The following is an 18,334-nucleotide window of genomic DNA, read 5'->3' as shown; positions in this document are numbered from 1 at the left end:
AGTTCTCAAGAAACTTTGGGAAATAAAGGCACATTTTGTACACTCTCCCAAAAGGATTCTCAAAGGTTTTCTCCTTGAAAGTTTTAAAGTATTTAGTAATCCATCATTAAATGCCTTCCTTTTCCTTGTATATTTTGAAAATCTAAAAGGTCTCAATGCCTTCAGGTAACAACTATTTTTCTCAATTATGCACAGTATAGTGGTGGAGATATGAAACTTTGTATTAGTAAAGTGTGCAGATAATCCCCAAAGCACAGCTTTAATTAACACTTTCAAATCCCTCTCCCACCAAACCTTTATAAAAGAGCTGTTAATAAATAGTTATATTGACATTTGAATTTATCCTCTGTTCCTTTCTATTTCCTGTATTCCCTAACCTGGAAGAGAAAAATAGGTATGTACATATATAACTATACTACAAGGCAACATAAGATAAGTATCATTTTCATAGTATAAACAAAGAATTTCAAAGAGTTTAGAGGAGGAATAAATTACTTTTGTATGGGTAATAAGAAAGTTTCTTGAACTAGTAGTATTGGGGGGTTGTGTCTTGAAGAATTGTTAGGATTTAGAGAGAAAGATATGTGAGCAAGTGGTGGAATTAGAACTAAAGAATAACCAAGTTTGAGAGTTGGATAGGACTTCAGCATCAGTCTAGTTCAACTTTTGGACATATAATTGCCATTATAATCTACCTGAGTAATAATAGTCATACAACCACAACTTGAAGACCTTTAAGAAAGGAGAATCCAGGCTAAGAATTAATGAATCCCATTTTAGTGGATCAGCAGCCTAACCACCTGTGACAAATACCAAGAAGAATAGAAACTCTTCTAGTCTGTGGCAACTCTTGCAACACATGGAACACCAAGTCTTTCCCTTGGAAATGGCTACTGAGAATACCCTGAATGCACTAGAAGAGATGTTAAATAATATATCGGAAAAAATAATTGAGACTGAAATTATCTTGGAACAGGAGAAAAATAAATATAAAGAGCAAAAGGCAAATATACAGATGATGAAAGAGGCTGTTTTTTCAAACTATAGTCGAATGTATGAATTTTTGAGGAGAGAAGAAGAGCAGCACCTATCTAGACTGGATAAGAAAGAACAAAAGAACTTGTCAAAATTTAAGGAGAATGAGTGGAAGCTGTCTGAACAAGTTCAAGACCTACAAATGATGGCCATAAAACTAGACATTGATAAAGTTGAGAAACTAGATTTTAACACGATCCAGGATGCAAAAGACATATTGAATAAGAGTGAAGCTCTATTACTTCAGTATCCCAAACCTAATTTACCCAAATGGACAATGTGCCACATCACTGGCCTGAGGGAAATGATGATGACCTTCCAGAGGGGCATAAAGCTGGATCCTGAAACGGTCAATCCCCATCTCATTGTGTCTTCTGAACTGAAGAGCGTAAAGCACTCTTTGGTCCCCCAGGATGTACCTGACAACCCGGAGAGATTTGACTTTTCTGCCACTGTGTTGAGCATTCAAAGTTTCACTTCAGGTATACACTACTGGGAAGTGGAGACAGGAGACATGATCGAGTGGGAAGTGGGGATCTGTAAAAGCTCTATTAACAGGAAAGGGTACCCTCCATTGATACCTGGAGAAGTAATTGGCCTGAAGGCCTTCAAAGAAAGAGAGAAATTCTGCCTCTCAGTCACACACATTGAGGATAACTTTCATATAAAGAAACCCATACAAAGGATTGGTGTTTTCCTGGATTACGAAAGTGGACATATAGCATTTTACAATGTTACAGATGGATTACTTATCTATAGCATGTCAGCTATTGCCTTCAAAGGACCCTTTAGGTCTTTCTTCTCTCCTTCCTTTCAAAATAAAGGTTGCCCCTCCAGATCTCTTGTCATTTGCCCCATGGATAACCAACCATTTCTTGGAAATTCATTTACTTAAACCTTTGAGCCCCAACAAAGAGGTGATGATGACAATGATGATTGACCAAGGGACATTCCTGAATTATCCCATACTCCACAGCAAAGTTTCTAAATTTTTTTTTTGTGTAAAGGACTCCTTAGTCTAAGCCTTATCGAAGAAATGAAGTATATTAAAATGTATTATTTAAGATTAATTTACAGACACCAGATTACATCAAATTATGAAAAAATTTCATTTTTCTATATATTATATTATTCCTTCATTTGCTCAACAGTTGCAAGACTTCCAGGCCTGGTGAATTTCTTACTTATTTCCTCCCAATTATATGTAAAAATAATTTTCAATATTTTAAGAAATTTTGAGTTTTAAATTCTTTCCTCCTTTCTGAGTGGTTCGACCAAAGGGTAAATACTAAAGAGTTAAAAGTAAGTCCCAAACAGTGGTGAAACTTTGGGATAACAGTTACTATGGATTGACTGGATATTTTGCTAAAGATAAAAAACTGGTTTGGAAAGAGTGACCCATGGAACTAAATGAAAGGATTTAAGATTGTGGAAAAAAAAACCAATTTCTGAACTTAAAACTAAGGATGTGAAAATGATGGTGAGATACATGACACATCAGTGAGATTACGTGCTTGAAGTATCATAGCTATATGTCATTAGAATTGAGGTTGGTTCATATTCCTATAAATTTGAAAAATGTCTGAATATATTTTGATATGATACCTCTTGGAGAAACTTGCTAATATTCCTCCCAATTTTCTGCTTTCCTTCTAATCTTGGCTGTGTTAATTTTATTTTATTAATAAACCTTTTAAATTTAAAAAACAAAAAGAAAGGAGAATCCATAATCTCTTGAAACAACTCATTCCAATCTGGAGCAATTCTAATTATTCAGAAGTTTTTCCGAATATCAAGCCCAAGTTTGTCTCTTCATTTCTTCCATTTCTTCATAACTCCTCATGCTTCAAAGAGAAGAACAGAACAAGTCTAATCAATCTTCTACATGGAAGCCCTTCAAATAACTAAAGACAGTTGTCATGTCCCCCATGAATATTTTCTCCTCTGGGCTAAACATGTTCTGTTCCTTCAACCAGTCATCATGTGATATAGGTCCTTTACCTATATCAAGGTTCTTTACCATGTTATTACCCTCCTCTAAATACTCTCCAACTTACCAGGACCAACTAAAACCATGGCAATGAGAACTGAGCACACTGGTCCACATGAAGATTGTCTAGGACAAAGTATAGTGATTATTGCTTCCTTATTCCTGGAAACTATGCTCCTCTCAATGTGACACAAGATTGTATTAGCTTTTTTGGCTGCCACATTAAGACTTAATCATTCCTAGCTTATAGTCACTAAAACTCGCAGACATTCTTCAAGAATAACTGCTGTCTTATCTTACTTTCTCCATTTTGTACTTTTGAAATGGGCATCTTGGTATTTAAATGTAAGAATTTACATTTATCCCTATTGAATTACATTTTAGATTCAGTCTAATGCTCCAGGCAGTGATGAGGAAAGGAATATTAAGGTTCTCCTGTGAAAGGAAGATTATGTTGGTCGTGCTTGATCTCAGGCCTAAAAGTAGTAGATGGAGAATGACAGAAGGCAGATTGAGGTTTTACATAAGGAAAACCATTATAGCAAGAGAGCTATCCAAAAGAGGCAAAAGGCTGCTTTATGATAGTCATAATTCTTAATAGCAGCTCTGATATATGAAGAGGGTTTCACATGCAAAAAATCAAATAGAGCATTATAGGAAATATAGGTATTTTAATCATACCATGTTCAACCCATAGAAGAAAAGACCAAAGGCCTAAAACAAGTACCTAGTGAGAGAAGCATGTGTGAGTAGGAGCAATAAGGGAATAGGTAATTAAGTCAGTCAGTCAGCAAGCATTTATTACATACCATATGCTAATCATTAAGAAAAAAATCATAATTGCAGTAACAATATTAAAATTGCACTTAAAGACACTGAAAGGCCTTTTGCAGAAGGTGGAATGTAAGTGGACTCCTGAAGGAGGCCAAGGAAACCAAAGAATACAACTGGGTTCCAGCCCTTTATAACCTACCCTCTTCCTATCTTTCTAGTCTTCTATCCAGTCCCCAACACATATTCTCCAATTTAGTAACATTGGATTCCTGGCTATTCCATGGGAAAAAATTCCATCTCTCATCTCCAGGATTTTTTTCTGTTTGTCCCCATGTGTGGAACACTCTCCTTTTTCTGCTCCAATTTACTGCCCTTGTAGGCTTCCTTTAAGTCGCAATTATAATCTTACCTTCCACAGGAAACTATCCTTACCCATCTTAACTGCAATGCTTTTCTGTTTTTTAATCATTTCCTAATTATTCCGTATTTAGCTTGTTTTGTATACATTTGTTTGTACCTTGTTTCTCCCATTAGATTGTAAGCTCCCTGAGGAAAAAAACTTGTCTTTTCCCTCTTATTTATTATATCACTAGTCCTTAGCACAGTGCCTAGCACATAGTAAAGGATGAGTAAATGTTTAATGAGTTGAACTGATATAATTGAATTGATAAGAAGAATGATTCTGTGAAGTATCTTGGTGTAATGGTTTTTTGATCCCAATAGGAAGAAGGAAGTTAGTGGAATGCTGGTTCTCAGATTCGGCACACACCCATAGAGCCATAGCTAGCAATTCTAGCAGTTAGGTGTCAAGGGAACACAGGAAAAGAGAGAAAGACACTGGTTCACCATGGAGACAGAGAACTCCATAAAGGAATCTTGATCACCCTGAGTGTAAACTCTAGAACATAAGCAGATTTTAAGAAAAGGAGAAAATAGTTTGGGATCAGAGAAATGGTTCTATTTCATTGCTTTCTATTTTTTAAAATATTTTTTCCATGGCTACATGATTCATGTTGTCTTTTTCCCCTCTTCCTTTCCCCCTCCTAGAGTTGACAAGTAATTACACTGGGTTGGTTGATTCCTATTTATATTAATTATTTTTAAGTCAATAAAACTCAATATTTTAGTTGATCCTTAATTTACTAGTTCAGCTCTATACTAGTTTCTATCATCTTATTGTTGTTCACACTTGGCCAAAACATGGATTACTCTAATCCCCAAGGTATGCTTCCTCCAGTCCTACTAAATTGGAGAAAGTCACACCATGATGGTAACTGGGATTACTACAAATTTGTGATATCTAATCTCAAATGGACCTTTTCTGTAGGGGGAAAAACTTTTACTCTTCCCAAATTAATTCTTTATCTCACTTCCCACAGAGACTATTTCAATCCTTCTCTCGTCTCCTGTAGATCAGGTCTACGTCAGACCAGTCTACTGACTCAGACTCAGGAATACAGTGCAATGAGACACTTCGTGAAACATAAAATGCAATAAAAACTATTATATTCAAGATAAGATTTAAAAGGATGCAATTCAAATAAAATGCTCTCCTCTCTGCCTTTTTATTATATCACCACTATATTAGAAAGTCCTCATGGGACACTGGCAATTTTGCTGAAACCTGAAGCATCAACTTCCCATTATCTGAGTCTTTTCTGCCTCTGGGGGCCTTTCTAAGAAGCCAAACCAAGGATAATCTAGAGAATCCTCCCTCCTCCCCTTACCCAACACCTTAAAGGGAAACTATCTCAGCCTAAAAAAGTAGATGCCACTCCTCCTTGCTTTAAATTTCAAATAAAATTTCATCTTCTATAGCAAGTCATTCCCAACCCCTCTTAATTCTAATGTCTTCCCTCTGTTAATTATTTATCATATATATGTATATATAGTTTGTTTGTACATATGTTTTTGCTTGCTGTTTCTGTAGCAAGAAAAAAAAACCTTTTACTCCTCCCTAATTAATTCTTTTATTTCATTTCCTACAGAGACTATTTCATTAGTTCTCTCCTCTAGCCTACTGTAGATCAGGTCTACCTTAGACCAGTCTACTAACTCAGACTCAGGACTACAGTGGGGCTCTTTGATGGTAGAAAGTATCTTTTCCCCCTTTTTGTATCTCCAGTGTTTAGAACAGTTTCTTCCTTGACTTTTCAGCTAAACTCCCACAAACACTTCCTCTATCCTCAGTTGGACTTGGTACAAATTTTCCTTTAAAAAAGTCAAATTCGTCATGACTTCCATCTTCTCAGTTCTCTTTACTTCAGAAACTCTTGACACCATACTCCCTTCTCCACTCTACTCTAGGCTCTGATAAGGGGGAAATACTTCTTACTAATGCCAGTGGTATCCCTGTTCCCATCCACTCCCCTTTTCCCCCTGTAGATTGCACCCACAATCATCCCTTCTCTTTCTCTAATCTTTAATATGTCCCTATCTACTGGCTCATATCCTGCTGCCTATAAATAAACTCAAACTACTCTCACATCTAAAAGAATCTCATTAGACCCTCAAGTTGTCATCCTATAAGTATTCTACTTTTATTATCCAAACTCCTAGAAAAAGGTTGTCTATACTCAAACTCCTGTGGCTCCCTATTACCTCCAAGCCTTCTTCAATGGTAATTGAAAGCTCTTGCCAACCTACTTTTAGCATTAACTACACATTATTTCATAGTCAGGCCTTCTTACACTTTCTCATAAATAGCATTCTAACTCTGTGACTTTCCTCATCTCTACCTCTTAGAATACCTTAAAAATCTGACTTAAGAATTTGTACCTATTCCTCTTGTGGTACTTTCCCCCTGCTTTAGCATTGTGTGTCTTCCGTTATTTGAATGTTAGCACCTTGAGGACAGAGACCATCTCTTTTTGCTTTCATTTGTACCCTCAGAAGTTACCACTATCTGGAACAAAGTAAGTGATCAATAAATGCTCACTGCCTGGTTTCCTAGTTTCCCTCAGAGCTCAAACTTAAATGCCACATTAAGCCTTTCCTCATGACCCTAGCTGCTAATGCCTTCTCACCAAATTACTTGGCATCCATTTTATATCTATCTTTCCAAGCAAAAGGATATTGAAAGCTAGAATGATTTCGTGTTTGCCTTTGTATACCAAGCACCTGAACATTTCTGGCATTTCTTGAATGCTTGGTAACTGATTGATTGGATGCTTTTATTTGATGAAAGTGTATTCACATTAACAGTGGCTTCTAAATTTCAGCCTTCTAAAGGAAAGTCCCAGTCAACACATTCTAGCTATAGTTCTGCCCACTTGGCTTTGCCATATTTTATATCACATTAGAAAGAGATGCCTAGGTTACAATGGCCTTCAACCCAGAGCATCTCACTCACAGTCAGTCAGTCAACTAGTATTTATGAAGCACTTTCTATATACCAGGCACTGTGCTAAGAGATGGAGATACAAAGAAAAGCCAAAGAAAGTCCTTGATCCCAAGAATCTCATGGTCTAATAGGAAAGACAATATGAAGACAATATATATTGTGGTGATTAAAAATTCAGAGCAACTGGATTCTAGGAAAGGAAATAAATTTATTGATCAAGCTAGCAATAACCAATAAATTAAATGATCAGTGATCTGTCTTGATGATCAAAGATAAAAACATTTAGCATTTTGAATCATTAAATAAAATAATACCTAATGAGGAGGACCAACATTTTCTCAGTCCCCTCCTGATTCTTCATGATGATGGAAAAATCACATGCCTAACTACAGGATTGCAATATCTAGATGAAGAAACCATAGTAAGTCTAATTAGAATTGACATTATCCAGTTCTTTTCAATGTGGGAATAATAGGGCGTGTGCTGGCCACAGATATACTTAATTTAAACTAGTTTTTGTTTACTGGATAAGATGGGGTTCACAATCCAAATCATCCAAATTTTAGATGCTGTTCATGAGGAGGGGACAAAAAAGAATACCAGAACAAAGGAATGAGGAAAGAAGCTTGAAACACAGATCAAGCCCCAATTAAAAAATCATACACAAACTTATTTAGAAATTATCATATTTGAAATAAATTTCATCTTGTAGGGCAAATTGGAGATAACCAACAGTGTGAAGGAACCAATATCAAAGAGAATTAGAAAAGGTTTCTTGCAGAAGTAAGGATTTTAGCTAAAATCTGAAGGAAGACAGGGAACAGTCAAAGTCATCAATTTTAATATGGAAATAGATCTTGATCAATGACACATAAAATCCAATGGAATTGCTTGTTGGCTATGGGAGGGCGTTTGGGGAAGGGGAGGGAAAGAACATGAACCATGTAACCATGGAAAACTATTCTAAATTAATTAAATAAATCAACTTTTAAAAAAGTCATAGATTTTATAAGAGAATAGATTCTTATGTGATTGAGTATGATATGAAATATGTAATCTTCCCAAAATATCAGAGCAAGAATCATAAGAACTGGATATGACTTTATCTAGTTCAGTCATCTAATCTTAGAGATGAGGAAACTGAGATCAAGAATGATTAAATGACTTGCCCAAGATCACACAGGTACTAAGTGAGGGTCAGGATGTCCAGCTAGAAGAAATAAGTATTCTTAGTATCCAGAGCAGAATAAGCTGCTTAACCATAAGAGAGATTTATGGAACTCTAATATCACAAAAAGATAAATCAAGGAGGAGCTAGGTGGCTCAGTGGACAGAGAGTCAAGCCTAAAGGGGAGGTCCTGGGTTCAAATCTAATCTCAGACACTTACTAGTTGTATGACACTGAGCAAGTCAATTAACCCCAATTGTGTAGCCCTTACTCCTCTTCTCCCTTGGAATTACTACTTAATATTGGTTCTAAGGCAGAATGTAAGGATTTTTCTAAAAAGTAAATGAGTTCTCCTTTCACACCTTAGAATTCTATGAATTTTTTTTTCATTTAAATTTCCTTTACATTTTTCTCTGGTGTAAAATTTGAATTATAGTAACTACCCTGCCATTCTATAGGCTAATTGTATCAAATAAAATACTTAGTATGAAAAGAACTACTGGAAATGAGCTATATTGGATTCGAGTCGATATCCATTGGTTGAAAATCTATGGGTATCATATCATCATGTTGTTCCTGAGGCATATAATTGTTATTGGATAATGATTGCAGTCATATCATTTAAAGTACAATGCTATGTGTGGTGCAGAGAGGGGGCATAACTACTTTGCAAAGTTCTTCTGTCAGTTGATGAGGGTTTTAGAATCTTGGGGAAAAGGGCAGTTGGCCCTGGGAAACTTGTGGAGAGTATCAGGGTCAATCTGAGCTCTTTCTTTAGATTGAAACCTGACTTATATTTTGCAGCTTTTCTTTTAAAAATTGTTAGTTTAGCTAATTCCTTTGACTCTCCCTAGCCTTCCTTATTCCCACCTTCATTTTCCCTACCTGAATGTCTGAGAAGTTTTGAAAGGAGAGTATATCTGAGAGTTAGTTCAAATATTTGATAGTTTAGTCAAATAGGGCTTACCTTTGTTACAAATTTACCTACTGAATCATTGTATCCAGCTTTCCTACCCCTTTTGACTACAAACCCTCTCCGGGCTGAAGGAGGCTGGTGCCTACTCAGTCTCATGTTCCTGCCTCCCTTCCCCCACCTGAAGCTTTCTCTAAGCAGCTGTTAGGGCTACCTTGTATCCTCTACCCTGTTCCAATCTACCCTAGAAGACAATAAATCCCATTTGTCTTTAATCAAAACCCTTTGTCTACTTCATTAAGTAATTAATTAATAAGAGATGGAGGAGGAGAGAGAGAATAATATTCTCTCTGGAGTTTGAGGGAAGCTGAAGGTATCCATTTTGGAGGAAGTGTAACTTCAATACTTCCTCTAGTCCCTTCCTGTGAAACTGACTAGAAGCCTCAAGTCAGTTTCAAGCCATTCTTGGCTGTCTCTAACCTTGCTCTGTAAAGTGTCCCTTTTATTTGAAGGGCTCAGTCTGTTTCCCTTCAGTGTTTTGTCTCTAACCTGGGTCCCAGTCTGTATTTTCCTGCTGTTGTTGCCTGCCTTAGATTAACTCATCCTCTCCTTTGCAACTCTTTATACCTCCGTGTTATATTCCCTAAACTCAGACATTCCCTTATTTCTCCTACCACCTCAACTACCAACCTTCACTATTGTACCTTCCTCATCCACCATATTGCCTTAGGGATTCACAAACCCTTATCCACAGTGCCCATCCTCAATTCCAACCATACCTCTGCCTCAATTTCCCTACTACCTATTCCCTTGATTACCTCCAGCCTTGGGTCCCTTGTCTTGCCTTATTCCCTATTCCTTACAACTACTACCTATAGCCTAAGCCCTTATTACCCCTAGCTTCAGTCCCTTATTACATCCTGAAATTCCCTTATTACATATGACCTCAGTTAATTCTCTAGATGTTTACCCCAAATCCACCAGAGTAAGCCACCATAAAATACTAAGATGTTGTCAATGACACACTTAATCGGCCAGGGCTGAAATATTTAATGCGACCTTTTTTTTTTATTATAATAAAGTTACTAGCTTGGCCCAGTTTAATTCACAGCTAACTATAAAGAGATAGATTTTTCTAAGTCTTACTAGGTCTTCACAGGAAGATTATTGGCATGAGGCAAAAAAAATCTTGTGCATAATATTTATAATGAGTTCTTTCTCTCCCCTAATGCAGAGAAGGACATAAAGGAAAAATTAAACCTGAAAAGAATTTCCAGAGAGAGAGAGATCAGAAATTTATGGAGCTGCTTTGTAGTAAAAATAAATAATCCTATTCAAGTCATGGATCATATTTTAGGATGTTTGTTCCTTAGTCAGGAAGGCTGGACTGCCTCCTTCAGGCTTTTCATCTTTAGAGTCTAGAAATCCATATTTTCTCTCAAGCATAATCATTTTCACTGCCAAAGAGGAGCTATTTTTTCCCAAAGGTAACAAAAATGCTCTCTCTCACTGTACTCAACAGCAGTCCATCATTAAAAATGCACAGCCTGTGGTCAAAGGGGTCCACCAAAAGCAAACAACATGATGGAATATCACTTAAGAGGAATGTCAGGATGAAGTCAATTCCTGGCACTGTAGCAACATGTCAGTTTATAACAATAGATCTGGACAGAATGGAAGATTCGAAAATGATTCCCCTAGTCATTAGTACTAAAGAATCTCTTCCTAAAAATTATTTTGTATTTACTTTGTGAACATTTATTATCTGTGTACATATTGTCTGCCCACTCCATTCTACCATAAATATAAAGTCAGCTGCCTAGGTGCAACTAGATGGCCCAGAAGATAGAAAGTTGTCATTGGAATCAGGAAGTCCTGAGTTCATATCTGGTCTCACACATTTACTAGTTGTATGACTCTGGGTAAGACACTTACTTTCTGTCTATCTCATTTTCTTCATATGTAGATGGAGAGAATAATACTACCTACCTCCTAGGGTGGTTGTGAGGATCAAATGAGATAATATTTATGAGGTACTTTGCAAAACTTTGAACACTGTCTAAATGTTATTATTATCATTGTTGTTATCACTTTATTATTATTAATGTTAGAGCTGGTTTCTTTTTTTGTCATTTTACCTTCAGTGCCTAGTTACCCGGCATATAGAGGGTTCAAAAAAGACTTGATCAAGTGAATGGAAGTGAGACTGAGTAGTTATATCCCCCATATAATATACTAAAATACAATTCCTTGATTCCAATATATACTTATGATTTTATAGATTGGGTACCGGTATAAAAACACATTTTTTTAAATTTATACCAACTACCAGAACATATACATTCAAATGGGTTTTAACAAGATATACTCTATGGGAAAAACATAGACATATTTGTAAGCAACAGGGAAATGGTCAATAAGTAAGAACAAATTGAAGATAAGTGAAAGAGCAGGTAGAGCAACAGAAGCAATGTGCTGGAAGAAATAGGATGAAATGAAATCACTTGTGCATAAAGAAGGATTTTCCTGGCAAGGAAAAGGATCACCTATTCCTGTGATGCTAGGTTAAAGGAGATCATGACAGAAGGCATCTGGGTTATATGAGATGAAGAGGAGGTAAAAAAAAAAGGGTGCTCTCAGAAAATGTCCTAAGATAAAGAGACAGACACATTTGGATTCATGATTTCATTGATACAAGGAACTTCTGGTAAAGAAACTCCATCCACAAACACAGATAAGCAACTGCTTAGCATCTTACTTAACAAATAATTTCAGGGGATTAAGAGATTAAAAAAACTTTTCCTGGATCCCAAAGACACTACCTAAAGAGCCTGAAACTGAACCCAGGTCTTCCTGATTCTCAGGCTAGCTTCCTAGCCAATTTACCATTCTACCTCCCACATTTACTTATAGAGAAGGCCCCAAAAGTATTACTGTTGTGGCCTCTTATTAAAAACTTAAAGCTGAACTAACTTTTGAGACACCCTGTACTTATATTGCTTATGTTTATTTATATTATGTACATTTATTTTTCTGGCTACTAAATCTAGGATGGACTAAATTCCCGTGCCTTCATGTTTTCTATTTCCCCTATGTGTTGTCTCTCTTAAGAGAAGAGAAAGAATGTGAAGAAGAAAGGAAGAAAAGTAGAGCAGAATGTGAGGCAGCTGGAGTGCTGATTTATGCAGGATTCTAGAAGCAGTCTCTTCTAACACATCCAGACATGATTCCATTATCAGTCCCCCAAATGAGGGAAAAAATGACGTGATATTTGGGAATCTAATTGATTCCTATACACATTTCTGGTTCTATCCATGGTAGAGGTGAATAATTGAACTCTGTTCTGATTTTCAAGGGGAAATTGTAAATATAGCGCCAGTGCTTATAGAAGTTCCACAGAAAACAAATGCCTGCCCAAAGGATACAGCTCTTTTATGTTCACAAAATTTGTGCTTTCTTTGGTGAACATGAAAAAATTGCATTTAACAAAGACTTCTCTAAATACAACTCAATTTATTTTTCAAGTGACATTATCTGCTCCAACATAGGTGAACTAAATGTCACAAAAGATAATTTCACCTGGATAGAAGAACTCAAAAGCAAAAAGAATTCCTTCTAGACAGAAATTATTTCAGAAAAAGGGGTCCAAAATTTATGAATGGAGGTGAAAGGGTGAAAATGGGTGCTAAATTTCCGGGAGTTGTTAGAACATTCTTCAATCAGTGCAGGAGGTACCTAATAATTCACACGAGAAAATATATGGAAAGAGGATCATGAAAAGTACTTAAGGGCTCAAATATCAATATACCATAGCTCAAAGTATGATGAATAAAGTAATTTGAGATTTTAGTTTAAGAAGGTAAATATGGCACCATAAGTATTACCAAGATTCAGAAAGATACCATATGGCAATGGAGAATGGAAAATGCCAATGAATACCTCATTTTGTAGATGAAACTGTATGAACTGAAGAAATAAGGGTGATTTTTAAAAAAGAATGGGAAAGTAACACCATAAGTAAAAAAGAGATACATCAGCATAGAAATATATTAACCTGAATAGAAAATCATGGTTTAAGAAAAGTAATTGAAGATGAGGGAATGTACATAGGAGTCTTACTAGTGTCTCATCATGACATGAAGATGATTGGTTTTTGAAAGCTATGGGGGCAGATACTCTGGAAGGCAATGCTGGTGTAGTTGAAAGTGCATGCTATTTGAACTCAAAGAACCTAACTACAATTCCTGACTGCCATTTACTAGCTAGGTGACCTTGGGCAAGTCTCTTAACCACTAACACTTAGCCTCAAGTGTGCTTTTGTAAAATAAGATTGTTGGACTATCTACATGAACTCAGGGGTCTAATTCTAAAATTAAAATCCTTTGATCACAAATTCTGTGAAACAGGTCTTTGAATATAGTCTCAATAATAGACTGAACCTATTGTTCAAAAAACAACTTAAGTCTGGGGAACCTCAGCATCAGTAGTATGGCTATTAAATGATGAACTGTTTAATCATTGTTACACATAAAATAATGATGGCAAATTTTCATCTGGTCTCCTTGGCTTCTATAATTACTGTGGAGTAGTAGAAAATGAAACAAAAAATACTAAGCATCATCCAGATTTTAGACCATCTACGGACATGAATTTGAATCAGCATGAAGTAATAAAAAAAGAAACAGCATGACATGGTAGATAGGGAATTTGTTACAGCCTAGGAATATATGAATTTAAATCCTGCCTCTGACCTATGCTGACTCTATGACCCCAGACAAATCACTGTTAAGTTAACTCTAGTCAACCCTCTAAGCCTAGAAGTTGCAGAAAAGTTACCATCCTATATTGTCACAGAGTTTTTTCATTTGTATCAGTGTCAATGATATCACAAAATCAGTCTCTATCTCTTTGTAGCAGTACATAAAGATGAGCTGAGTTCAAGTTTTGTCTCTGATACATTCTGACTATATGCCTGTTTGCAAATCACTTTTAATCTTAGTCCCTATATTTGCCTCATCTGTAAACTAATTTTCATTGGTGGAGAGAGACTCAAGAATGGGAGTTACCCATACTGATAAAGTAATATATCTCTATCAAACATTTATTTAATTTTTACTGCTTATGGTGTAAAAAGGCCAACTTGAAGAGAATCACAATTTGTACACCAACAACTGTTGCTGAGGATGTAGAAAAAATATTCTCCCAATCTAATCCATGATTACCTTATTACTCAGGGACTTAAATATGAAGGTAGGTGATGAGAGGCTGACAAAAAGTATCAAAAACAGTGCCAATGTATGAAATAAAAGACATCAAAGGCCTACACTCAGAAACTTTATGCCTACAAACCAGCAATATTTTCCTCTAAAAGAGATTTAGAATACACTGGACATGGTGAGGACCACATATTTGACTACAGCTCATTACAAATACAAGAGTTTGAGCAAAATCATCTGTCTGTGTATAGTTAGACTATTTATTGGCTTATTAGAGTAAATATTAAAATGAATATAAAATTAAAAGAAATTATAAGATAAGGAAGCATTTATTGCATACTGTCTCTCCACAATTTCACAATCTAAGTCTAGTAGAAAAACCTTCATTCATCAGGAATGTCCATCAGGGAATGACTGAACAAGTTATGGTATCTGATTGTGATGGAATATTATTGTGCTATCAGAAATAACAGAATGGTTTCAGAAAAACCTGGAAAATCCTTATATGAACTGATGCAAAGCAAAGTGTACAGAAAATTAGACATAGTAATAACAATATTGTAACAATGATCAACTCCCAATTAGCTACTCTAATCAAGACTATGATTCAAGGTAACTCCAAAGGAATTGATGAAAAATTCTCTCCACCTCCAGAGAGAGAACTGATAGACTCTGGGCAAAAATTGAAGCATGCTTTTTCACATTTTTTTTACTTTTCTTGGGATTTTGAAGGGTGTATGTCTTCTTTTGTATCATAGCTAATATGGACATATGTTTTACATGACCTCTCATGTATAATCAATATCATATTTCTTGCCTTCTCCAGGCATGGGAGAGGGATGGGAAGAAGGAAGGGGATTTTTAAATGAATTTTCAAAATGTTGAATTTAATTGAGAAATATTTAACAAAAGAATTACAAATATATTTAAAAAAAGAAAAACCCCTCCATTTCTACTTTTGTCCTGTCCTTCTCATAAACCCCAGGCTTCTTTTGGAGTTCAAACCCTAAGCATATACATCCTTGCTTAAAAATTCACTGAAAGGAAAGAGACAATTTGGGCTATTCCTCCTACTTGCTAGCACTCCTTCCTACTCTTGTTCTGTGTCAAAGATAGGGTACTAAACCAGAAAAAGTAATTCACTCAGTAGACCTTATAAAGCATGACCCTGCCCTCAGGTGCATTTTCATCTGTTGAGTGTGTGTCTCATTTAAGAGAAAGACTTCCTCTTTTTTCCTATCAGCTAAATGCAGCTATGACATCAACCACATGACTAAATGACTAAATAAGCCTGATACTGGATCTTAAAATCTTAGGCGTCTTTTCTGCTTTGTGTTTCTTTTTCTTAGTATTTGGTCATCTGAAGAGTGAACTTGACAGATTAATATTTTAAGCCCAATTATCTATCTTGGGAGTTTGGGAGTTCTTACAGTTTACATTCAGAGCTGATTAGCAATAATTAGAACCATATCTTTTTAAGAGAGGATGACAAGTGCCAGGAAGATGAACCCAACCCATACTACTGACAGAACAGAGTTAAGAAGATGAAATGGCTTTTCAGTAGTCATGTTAAAGGTTTCATGATCTGATGTTCTAAACATAAACCTCACAGGAGAGCATAATAGAAACTGGATTACTATATCGTGTTTTGCATCTTTGTCATATTGCACTTTGAGTTTTTTTGTGCTTTAGCGTTTTTTTTTTTTTGCAAGGAGAAAATAAGTAGCTGTCCTATATCTGCTACGTATTATACAATACCTTTCTACTCTCTTTCAAGAAAAAAACCCTAGATATGCATTACACCTATGCTTTAAGCCATTTACCTCAGCACTTGGAGGTGAGGATATAAAAAATGGAGACAAAGAAAAAGAGCTTGGCCTCTCTAAAGTCATCATCTTCCAGAACTGAAGTGGTCCATATGGAAGCAGAAACAGGGTCTCTTGACATATCTACAGCCCCACTAGGATAGTACCCATCCGTTGTTACACATAAATAAGTAAAAATAAATTGTAAACCAAGTAGAATGTGTAGAGGGGGAGTAGTACTAACATTTTGTTGGTTCAAGAAATGCCTTTTGGAGGAGGTACTTGAGTTATGCTTTGAAGTGAGCTAGGGATTTCAAAAAGTGGAGGCAAAGAAAGAGAACATTGCTGGCATGGGAAAAATATATCCTCTGCAAAGGAATGAAGGTTAGTGATGGAAGATTATGTAAAGAGAATAGAGAGTAAGTCAGCTTATCTGGGATTTAGTGTGTATGAATATCTTCTTAAATTATCTTGGTGTATAATCAGTGTCAAAATTGATGAAGAAATTATAATAAAAATAGGGGAAAATGCAAAAATTTACACCATAAACATCCCAGGAGGGAGTAGGAAAAAAAGAAAGTGTAAAAGTCCATCCCAATCCACTTTATAAAAATCTTGATTCATCAAAATGCTAAATATTTTCATTATAAGACAGTGAAATTGAATTACATTGAGTACACTTTGCTCAAGCCAATTAGGATGACTACAGTTCAGGTTATATGATCGTAGATTCAGAAATGGAAGGAACCTTAAAATTCAGTCATTTATTCCTTCGTTTTGTAAAAACTTAGAGAGATTGAATGACTTGTCCAAAAGTCACACAAGTAGTAAATACCAGAACCAGAATCTGAACCCAGGTCTTCTGACTCCTGACCCAATACATTTCCTACTGATATCATATATGCTTTGAACATACATACAATGCATAATTCATTTTTTAAAAGTCCAGGACCAATTGATAGTATTGATTACTGTTTACCACAAAGTTAATGTTTCCAGAAAAGTTAGGAAAAGGAAGAGCCAAGACTGACAAAAGTTATAGAAGATAATCTAGATTTCCACCATCCCTGGAAAATTCAACTCTGTGTACAACATGATGGAAAAGGAAACACCAAAGGACACCAGCTTATCAGTTGTTGGAAAAGATAGCAGATGGGCTATTGTGTAAACATGACATTTGCTGAAGGAAGGGCATCCTGGATGGAGATGACCTCCTCTTTTCCAGTTTTAAGTAAGCTGGTAAAAGATCCCAATTTCTCAGAAAGGTTAATAGCATCTTCTAATATATGTGTCATCTCTTGGTCTGTATTTATTATACAAATCAAAATAATTGCTCAGTTAAAGTACACTAAGTTGACCACTTTCTGCGTGGAATGACATTATGGCATAGTTAGTGATTACTTTCTCTCTGCATCAATTAAAACTATTTTTTCCTTACCCTTAACACATGTGGAGAATCTTGGAAAAAGAGTTTCTGGCAAAAAATGACACAAAAAATACAGTCTCCACTTTTTCCCTGGGTTTTTTCCATTTATGTTCACTTCATATCAACAAAAACAGCATGGATGATTCTAGTAGAATGCTATATATTTTACTTTTTTAAAAAATGCTCATCTTTTTTATGTCATATGAAAATCATTCATACAGCACTCTCTTACTTGTTTATTCTATTATCCTTTTAATTGCCAAGTAGTATGGGATGCACCAGTCTGCTAACAGCAGCTTCAAACGTGTTTGTTTCACAGTGTCCTTCCTTCAACTTTCGCCAAGCTATCAAAAAGGAAAAGATAAATCTTGCAATGGAGGAAAGCCAGATAGGAAATCTGTCTTCCTATTACTCTGTGGCTTACCACATCTTCTCATTTCAATAATAAAGAAGCCCATATGTACTTACTCCATCACCCTGTTATGACCAGGGTGGCTTTCTCATTCAGAGTCAAAAAGAGTCATTCCTAAAAAGGATCTAAAGCCATTGGTGACACTGGCAAAATTATATATAACATAGCCAAAAGAAAATGTTCCTCTTTTATTAAGCTAGCTTCTTTCCAACAGGAGAATTTAGGAACAAGCATAAAGATATCTCTATGTAT

General features: G+C 35.8%; 1 protein-coding gene across 1 annotated transcript; it reads left to right on the top strand.

The window, feature by feature from the left end:
• The first annotated feature begins 886 nt into the window (after positions 1–886).
• LOC123245992 (probable E3 ubiquitin-protein ligase TRIML1) lies at positions 887–1,930 on the top strand. The gene has a single exon (XM_044674958.1). It carries the CDS (start codon positions 887–889, stop codon positions 1,928–1,930), a length of 1,044 nt encoding a protein of 347 aa, XP_044530893.1.
• The last annotated feature ends 16,404 nt before the right edge of the window (positions 1,931–18,334 follow it).

Source organism: Gracilinanus agilis, chromosome 4 (genome assembly GCF_016433145.1).
Source record: "Gracilinanus agilis isolate LMUSP501 chromosome 4, AgileGrace, whole genome shotgun sequence".
In the NCBI taxonomy this organism is placed as follows: Eukaryota; Metazoa; Chordata; class Mammalia; order Didelphimorphia; family Didelphidae; genus Gracilinanus; species Gracilinanus agilis.
Note: the sequence above shows the minus strand (reverse complement) of the source record. Positions and strands in the feature narration are given on the sequence as shown.